Here is a 10,103-nt window from a genome sequence, read left to right on the forward strand (position 1 = left end):
TATATTCATCTTTGTGTCCAATGTTTTTTTTAGTGGGCTGATCTCTGTAAATCATATCTGGTTGAGGCAACATGGCACTATAATGATTATGAACCCAGCTTCCTTGGGTACCTAGAAAATGCGTGGATTTCAGTTAGTGGTCATGCTTATCTTTTACTTCTTAATTCAACAAATAAGGAGGACTCGATTTGGTTAGAAGAATATTCTAATTTTATTTGTTATTTATCAACCATTTTGCGCCTTGTCAATGATTGTGGATCAGCTAAGGTATTTTCATGTTTAATTAATAACCACTTAGTATTGCATGAAATATGCCTATTGATTTTCTACAAATCTCTAATTTTGAAGCAAAAACAGGTGAATGGTCACATATCCAAATCAGTTGAGTGCTATATGAATGAAAGAGAAATAAATTCCATAATCTGTGAAACTTGGAAGAAGATGAATAAAGAAGTTAGCAATTCCTCTTATTCAAGGAGTTTCATTGAAGTTGCTGTCAACCTTGAAGGATGTCTCTGTGCTTTTACCAACAGGGAGATGGCTTTACTGCTCAAGATGATGAAACTAAGAATCATGTAATATCGCTGCTTAATTTTGAAGCCTATTGCATGAATTTAATTTGATACAACCGATCTGTTTGATTAATTTGCTTATGTGTTTGCATGTGCAAGAGTTTGTCAAACATTTTCAAATGTGTTGTTTGGTAACATGTGCTTGATATGAATATTGTTTTTGAAATACTACAGGTTCTCTTTTTAATATATGAGTTACTTAACTAATTTGGGTAGATTAATCAAATTAAATAAATCAGTAACAAATGTAACATGGTCTCCCTACAGTATTATTATATTTCAATTTATAAGTTGCGTAAATTAGTTTTAAAAAAAATAATAAATATGATATTAAAAATTAATTAAGTTCTTATATTCAAGACTCAATTCAGTCACAAACTAACGTTTATATTAAGGACTAAATGTAAAAGGATATATCTTGTTAATTACTACCTTTGGTAGTTAATATAAGAGCTAGTTAAGAGATTGGATTTGGTCCTAAATATAAACCTCAATCTACTTTATTTCTCATTTTCCTCTCAAAATATCCCTATTTATTGTAAGAAGTTCCCACTAAGAAATAATTCTAATTATCCAATGCACACAATTGAAGATGATGGTTTATGGAGACTAAAATACATTTATAACAAATAACTAGCTTACCTAATTTTCTTAATATCCTCAAATTAGTTATTTAGCTCCTATATCAAGGATCATAGATAATATACCACGACTTTGAAAATTTTTCCAATTTGTGTAGTTTAAAATGCATTCCAAAAATTTTCATATTGATGTTTATGTAAATCAAGATAATATATGATTTCGATGTCTGAGGAAAGTCTGTTTATTCGTTTATATGATGCACTACTGAATTGATCTTGTGTTAATGAATGAAGGAAGGATCTATTTAAAGAAAGAACTAGTAAGCTAATTAGTTATGACACCACACGATTCAAAGCACAAAAGGGAGTTGTGTTCTACCAATTACCAAATGTATTAAACTTGGTTATAGCAGCACATGGTTGACAAATCCCAATTTTACAATGATTATATATATTATCTTGAGCTTTTAGCACTTTAGTTGAGCTTAAGTGAATTAATTAGGAATTAATTGGGCCAAAGGCTGATTAATTGGATAGATTTCATCACAACTAGAAATTTCTTTCCCGTGTGATGCACGGATTAACATATTTAATTATTCATTTTAATAGAATTTGAATTAGAGATATAAAATTTATGGGAAATAGGTAAAAATTTGAAATAAATTATTTATTTCTCCATTTAAATCTCTTATTGATATACTATTTAATTATGATATCCCCGTTTAATTTAATATATCTACATTTTAATTAAGTTTGATTTTAAAGATAATTATTAATTTTTTTATTTGAATCTCTATTTGAAATTGCACTTATTTATAATGTTTCCTATTTAATTCAATATATTCAAATTTCAATAAAGATGTTATTTAAATCTCATTAATTGAATATATTGGGATCCTATAATCTCATACCTGACCCATTTTCAAACAAATTGGGTATTACAAGTTTTCAAGAATATAATGATGATTGATTGATTTCCTGCTCTAACTTCTAACTCCTTAATTAATTTTTTTACCCAAACAAACTCCTTAATTAATTACATAATATTTACATTTTCTATATGTTAAATGTGCAGGACACTAAAGAGGATTGAAACGATTTGTATTAATTGGGCAAGGCAAGCTTCAGGGTCTATTTAATGAGAGAAATAAAAAGAAAACGAGACAAGAAAAATTTTAATAAACTAGATTTAAAAAAATTAGGGACATAGAATTATAAGTTTTTAATTGATTTTTGTTACTCTTTTATTTTAAATATTCTCTTTATTAAAATCTAATAATCATATTTCTCTAATTTTTTAGATTGAATTGGTTAAAATTTTCTCTCTGCTTCCCTCCATTGCTTTCAAACCAAATAGCTAAGCGGCGTATAAAAGAAGAAATTGATGAAGGGCATTGTTGGAATTAGCTCTCATCCACTTCCACTTTTTTTTTTGGTACAAAATTTTTAGGAAAGAGGTTGGGCTCACCCACAATCTAAGGGTAGGGCACCTAATGCTTGATCCAGTGGGACTTGTCCATACAGGCACAGGAGCATGATAAGCAAGTCTTTTTTTTTTTGGCCCAATAGGTAGGAATCACTCAACTTCACTACACTGTAGAGATGCCTCCTCCAGTACTACAACTGGAGCCACAACAAAGTGGCACTCCCCAGGATCAAACCCTCTTCCTTTGATGAGAGAGTCTGACCCTTTCACCAGCTGAACCCATGGATGAGGGGTTCCACTTGCACTTTTCATTTTATATTATTGGGATCTACAGGTTTTAGGCCACACCTTACATGAGGTCCAACTTCCATTCCATTTAAGCAAATTCCACCATACTTCAGCCGTTACTTTCATTGGAAGCACTAGCCATGCCCTTAATTCGTTCCAAGGACTAGAAATTGTATTTATTGCCTATGGCTTTGTACTAGTGACATATAAGTGGGAGGTCATGAGTTCGATCTTACCTTGCTATCTCAGGTCATTAGTGCCTGCCCTTTTAATTCGAAAAAAAGAATTGTATTTCCCAATTGCTATAGGTTTAGGAATTCTATTTCTTCCCTAATTCCATATTTGTTGTCAACCACATTGGGATTAACTAAACCAGCCCCAAAACACTCCATTGTTCGGACGCTGTTTCACGCACTCCTCTTCTCCATTTTTCTGTACTTGTTTCCAAACTTGCAACTACATATCACTCCTGTTTTTCAAATAAATTGTGGCAAAGGGCCTTGAGAATCCACAATCCTATATTAATAATATTCATGATGGTTCATCAACCTCTGCAACGCTTAGTACAGCGAGATAATCAAACATTTCGCCAATAATAATAAGCGCTAAAAGAATTTTACCATGCCAAGTTCTTCATAGAAAGCCAACAGAACATTAGCATATACTAATACCGATTTAGTATTGTCAATGTGAAGATGGTGGAAAGAGATATTATCTCTGTTCCTAAATATAAGAGTTGAACAATTGGTTCATTTTGATTCTAAATATAAGATTTTAGTTCATTTTGTTTCTCAAACTTATAATTTTTCACTTAAAGTATTTCTTTTGATTCAATACATTAAGGAGGCTTCCAATCAAGACTTTGCGTATAATTAAAATATGGTAGTTTAGAAAAATCAAGATACATTAATTACAAGAGTTGCAAATCTCCTGTGCTCAAAACTTAGTAGTTAACTTGTATAATTATTTTGCACTATTTTGTCAAGTATTAATAGGACAAGGGCTATATAATTTTTTTGAGATGTAGTAAAAGGTAGTGGGATCAAATTCCATTTTACCAACTTTGCTACAAAACATCTATCGTCCCTCCTGCTGGGGTGGTGGGTTAAGATCGCTTTCTTTGTATGTTTTTGAGTTTTTCTAATTCTATATTATTATAAAGAATTTAATATATCCAATAACTTTTTCTCATGCATGTTATAGTTTCTTTTTAAAATCAGCAAAATTCTTTTCAAAAAATGATTGATAACAAGTATTAAACATACAATTTCAAACCCAACATATTCTTTTATGGATGCATTTAAATTATTTTTAAAAGTTTTCGTTCCCCATCGTTCACGTACGTTCTCGTTTTGCCAATGCATTATTGAGAAAGGGAAAGGAATTTTATATCTAAAACTGAAACGATGTCACTTGGAGAATATCCGAATCATCCCCTGCCTCTGTATATGAACCCTCCATGATCTTCGACAGAGGAAAGAAGTGACGTATGGACCCTAAACCATAATGTAAGTTTTTGTTTGTATAACTTAAAGTATTTTCAAGCCCAAAAATGGGCTTGAAACTAATTTCTGTTGGATGGGGAGCGTTAAAGTTAAGGTATCCTAACAAAGAAGTTTGTGGATAAAAGATATAAAAATATCACAAACCACAACCCTACCCATGAAAATAATAAATGAACTTGTTTTTCGTGTGATTTGGAACTTCCAGATCCATGCGTTTGCTTAATCTTTTAAATTTTCTTTCTATGCATTTAATGTTTGGTTTCATTTTGGCTTCAACACAATAATTTTTTTTCTAAAGTTTATTATTGAATGATCACAGAAATGGATTAATTAATTAGGAAGAAGTAAGAGTGATGCATGATTGCTCTACTTCATTGGGAAAAAAAATGCTTGCTACTTTGATGTCAACACCTTCGTCCCAGTTTCCAAATTCAGTAATACATTTTGTCTTGTATTGTTGACATATAAAATTTAAGAGTAAAAGATAATAACCACCCCTCTATTTTATCTAAATTATAGAAACATCCTTCCTACTTTAAAAATACACACACACACACACACATCTCTAAAAATTAAAAATGTTTGATAGGCAAATCACCCTAACAGTAACAGATTTTATTTCTATGCACCCAATATTAGTTAACTGTTGATTAAGAATTATTTAGATATTTATATTTGACAAAAAAATTACTTTTCTATACAACCAAACTAATAATTTTAATACATATATTTTCAAAATTTTTAATATTTTATAAAATTATTAGTTTTGATCGTATTACAAAAATTTTATTATGTTATGTTCATCATATTTATTGAAACTTACTTTTTAAAAAAAAAATTTAAACAACAACTAAAACTGTATCTCAAATGCATATTTTTTTTTATCATATAGTATAAATGAGTTAAGTTTAAGAGATTATACAAGTAATAAGTAATTTAAATTTAAAAATTTTAAATATATTTTTTACTACAAACACTTATAAACACATTTAATCAAGTATATATTAATTAAAAGAATTAATCAAATTTTCAATCAAGCTTTTATATCTATTTTAACTAAATTACTTGAACTTCTATCCCAGTAGATAAAAACAATAAGCAAATAACTTTTTGCGAAAAGAAAATTTGAAATTAAGGAAGAGAAAAGGAAAATTCTTCTTCAAAATAATTTCAGCCAAAATTAGGGATTTGGTGTGAGACAAAATGTAAGAAAGGTTAGAGTATTTTTAAAAAATCCAAACTGGCAAAAAGACCAGTAATGGTTTTAAAACATTCATACCAAATATAAAAAAAGTTAAGGAGCAATCTTGATCCTGATCTCATTTCTCAGGTGTAATTTTGCTCCAATTTTTTAGTGGTGCGAGTTTGTGTCCATGATCTTATTTTTCATTTGCAATTTTGCCTATGATCTTTTTTTTAGTGTAATTTTGCTTCTGATTTTTTGGTGCAATTTTGCTCCTGAAGGTCAAAATTGTATTAAAAAAAGATTAGGGTCAAAATTGTATGTTAAAAAGATCAAAAGCGAAATTGCACCTAAGAAATAATATCAGAATTAAAATTATACCTTAACCCAATATAAAAAAGAGAACTGAAGTTCCATTGCAAAATAAAGTAAAACTAAGCAGAAGCGTTTTCATTTCACTCCAATGGCTTTCTACCAATTTCCCTTGCTTTCAAACAGTATTATCTTCAAAACCGAAGTTCCCAAGTCAAAATCAATACCTCTACTTTCAGCAATCAGGAGCTCTTGTTTTCCTCCGACAATCCAATGCAAGGCTTCGACCTTTAGTGATTCTAATAAAAAAAACACTTCTCGTGGTTCTGCAAATCACTTTCAACCTTCAATTTGGGATTATGATTATATCCAATCAATAAGAAATGATTTTGTGGTATGGCTTCTTTCACGTTCATTCTTTTACTTGCTTTATTGAAATTTATTTCATATCATGATCATATATTGTTTTTCTGTGCAAAATCGATTTTCTAATTATTATATACTAATTATTTGAAGGAAGAAACATATCTAGAAGAAAGAGATCAGTTGAAGGAAGAAGCAAGATTGATGCTCTTGACATTGACAAATCCTGTGGAACAATTAGAGGTCATTGATGACATGGAAAGACCGGGAGTGGCTTATCATTTTAGCCAACAGAAAAGAAATATATTGGAAAATATTTGCAATAATGAAACATCAAGCATAAGTAACAATTTATACGCCGTGGCTCTTGAATTTAGACTCTTGTGACAACAAAGCTATTATGGTGTGTCATCAGGTATATATTTTATTCGCTTATAGAGCATAAAGTTCACAGAAATCAAGCATTATTATGGAGAATATAATTATTTTTCTAATGCTAACAATTATTCAATTTGTAATTGCATGGTTATTTTCAGGGACATTTGATGGATTCTTAGATTACAATGGTAATTTCCGTTCTTGCCTTTCGAGCGATATCAAGCGTATGTTATCATTGTATGAAGCTTCTTTCCTTTCAATTGAAGGTGAAGTAGTTTTGGATAAAGCAAGAGAGTTTAGCTCAATTCATCTTAAAGCATTTGTGAAGAAAAGCTACGAAGATGATGAAATATCACTTTTGGTTAGTCATGCCCGAGAGCTTCCACTGTATTGGAGGGTATCAAGATTAGAAACTCGGTGATTCATCCATTTTTATGAAAGAAGACTGAACATGAGCCCCACTCTGCTCAAACTTGCTAAATTGGACTTCAACATCTTACAAGCTACTGACCAAGAGGATATGAAACAAGTGTTAAGGTGAAAATAATTATACAAATTCGGCCCTGTTAGGAAACTTTGACTGTTTCTAGACCTGATTAGAACTCTTACAATGATTTACATTTTATTGATTGAATATTTTCAAGTGAAATTTTCAATCTCCACGGAATTTCTTTGATAAATATAAAAAAAAATTCGTTAGTTAATTCAACCTGATAATATTATGAGTTTCAAACAAATTTCTCAATGGTTTTCTTTTCAGTTGTGAAAATCGATGGAACTCCGAGAAGTTTGCTAAGCTCTAGAACTTCAAAACATTAAAAAAAAAAAAAAACAAAGAGAAAATATGCATACTACTAAGCCGATCTTTTTTACTTGATGCTTTTATATTTGAAGATGGTGGAAAAGAACTGGACTCGGAGAAAAGCTGAGTTTTGTAAGGGATAGAATGGTTGAGAACCTCATGGGGACAGTGGGTTTGGCTTTTCAACCACAATTTGGATATTTTAGAAGAGTGGTTTCAAAGGTTTTTGCAATGATAACTAGAATTGATGATATGTATGATGTTCACGGCAGTTTGGAAGAACTAAAGCTTTTCACAGAAGTGGTAAACAGGTAAACATGTTATCTTTATGATAAATATACGTATCTATGTATGTATAAGTGTCCCAATATTTGTTGCCATTTTATACCTCTTTTATGACATAGATGGGACGTCAATGCCATGGATGAACTTCCAGACTACATGAAAATTTGTTTCCTTGCACTTAATAACTTTGTCAATGAAGTGGCTTTTGACTTCCTCTAAGAAAATGGACGCAACATCATTCCACACATTAAGAAAGTGGTATACTTCGATATAATTCATCGGTTGCATCTTTTCTTATTTTATACTATCTCCCGCCCTTAATATAATTTGGATGGATTAAAAAAATTAATTAAGTTAGTTATTGATAAAAATATGAGTTGATTTTTCTATAATACCCTTTGTAATCATAATTACCTTTAAATGAAAACACATTTATATATGTAATCAATAGAGATATTTTAAATAATAAATTATAAATTTGGAAGACAAAGTGGATTGAAATCTTTTATTTAGGACCAAATCCAAATCCTAATTAACTCTTATATTAATGACTAGATGTAGTATAATATAAATAATTTTAATCATGATGTATTTTAATTGGGTTGAGGTGCAATTTTGCTATGGAAGTTTTCACATAGTTGTTTGTATCTATGAGTTTTTGTTGAATCAATATTGCTTTGGAAGTGAAAAAAAGGGTAATATTGGCCCTAATTGTCAAACATGTTAACTGTCAATGTTATTTTTCTAACGAGTGGAGCGATTTTGCTTCTTTTTCTAATATTTTTTGGATGATATTGATCCAACAAAAACTTGTAGATATCCACATAACTTCTACATGTAAACTTGTGAGGCAAAATTAGACTTTAACCCTTGCTAATTTTATATGTCAATTATTGTGTTCAATTTTTTTTTCAGTGGGTTGATCTCTGTAAATCAGATCTAGTTGAGGCAACATGGTACCATAATGATTATAAACCCAGCTTTCTTGAGTACCTAGAAAATGCATGGATTTCAAGTAGTGGACCAGTCGTACTTTTTCATGCTTATTTTCTACTTCCTAGTTCTACCAATTAGGAGGATTCGATTCGGTTTGAAGAATATTATAATGTTATTCGCTATGTATCAACCATCTTGCGCCTTCTCAATGATTTGGGAACAGCAAAGGTATCATGACACAGTCCTTTCATATTCTATTAACCAATAAGTATATTGCATGAAATATGGTACTTATTTTCTGCGAATATTTAATCTTGCAGCTGGAAAAGGTGACTGGAGACATACCCAAATCAGTTGAGTGTTATATGAATGAAATTGGAGCTTCTGAAGCTAAAGCTCATAGGCACATAAATTCCTTGATATGTGAAACTTGGAAGAATTTGAATAAAGAAGTTAGCAATTCCTCTTATTCAAAGAGTTTCATGGAAGTTGCTGTGAACCTTGTAAGGATGTGCCTGCGCATGTACCAACATGGAGACGGCCATATTGTTCAATATGATGAAACCAAGAAACGTATAATATCATTGTTTTTCCAGCCTATTGCTTGAATTTATACAATGAATCTATTTTTAATTTTTCTTATGGGTGTATTTGCAAGAGTTTGTCAAACATTTTCAATTGGGTTGTTTGGTAATCAATCTGTAAGTGCTTGATATAAATAATGTTTTCTAAATGGTCAACATGAAGTCTTGATGTTTTTAATATAGAAGGATTTTATTTTGTTATATCATGAATGAGGAAAGTATTCCAATTTATGCGACTTAAAATGCATCCCAATAAGTTTCATATTGATGTTGATGTGAATTGTTCTTGTGTTAATCAATTAACGAAGAATTACAACAATAACTACTAGAGCATAACTAGTAATCTAATAATGAAGCATGTGAATTGTATCTGGAGGAGGATCTGCAAAATTGGTTGGTATGTAGCATATGGTTGATAAATCCCTTTTTTATTATTATATATGGTTTATCTTGAGCTTTTAGCACTTTAATTGGGTTCAAGTGAATTAATTAGGAGTTAATTGGGAAAAAAGTTGACTTTGTTAAATAATGATTAATTGGACATTTGAGAGGATTGGCACAACTTCTATCAGTAGGACAACGCAAGGCAAGCTTAAATGGGGCATGACGAGGAATTGGTGAAGGGGCATTGTTGGAATTAACTCCCATCCACTAGCACTTTATCTCCTTTTATTTTAATTTTTTTTATAAGTACTTATATTTTTCTATCAGAAGCAATCTTATTTGAAACCTTGTCAAGCTTTAAATATGATTAACTCTCACCTCAATTATTTTATTTTATTTTTTTGGAACACGGGACACAGGTGGGCAATCAATTTATTTCCCATTTATCATATCGGGTTGGTTAGGCATCATATAAATGAGAGGTATCATTTAGGTTTTGGGCCA

At 30.5% G+C, this 10,103-nt stretch overlaps 1 protein-coding gene across 1 annotated transcript; it reads left to right on the forward strand.

The window, feature by feature from the left end:
- The first annotated feature begins 7,554 nt into the window (after positions 1 to 7,554).
- Positions 7,555 to 9,239, forward strand: LOC114729781 (myrcene synthase, chloroplastic-like). Its single transcript, XM_028916818.1, has 5 exons — positions 7,555 to 7,721; positions 7,815 to 7,893; positions 8,611 to 8,643; positions 8,770 to 8,859; positions 8,952 to 9,239. Exons 1-5 carry the CDS (start codon positions 7,555 to 7,557, stop codon positions 9,237 to 9,239), a joined length of 657 nt encoding a protein of 218 aa, XP_028772651.1.
- The last annotated feature ends 864 nt before the right edge of the window (positions 9,240 to 10,103 follow it).

The sequence above is a fragment of the Neltuma alba genome, unplaced genomic scaffold (assembly GCF_004799145.2).
Source record: "Neltuma alba isolate B1F8T4 unplaced genomic scaffold, ASM479914v2 tig00012678_pilon, whole genome shotgun sequence".
In the NCBI taxonomy this organism is placed as follows: Eukaryota; Viridiplantae; Streptophyta; class Magnoliopsida; order Fabales; family Fabaceae; genus Neltuma; species Neltuma alba.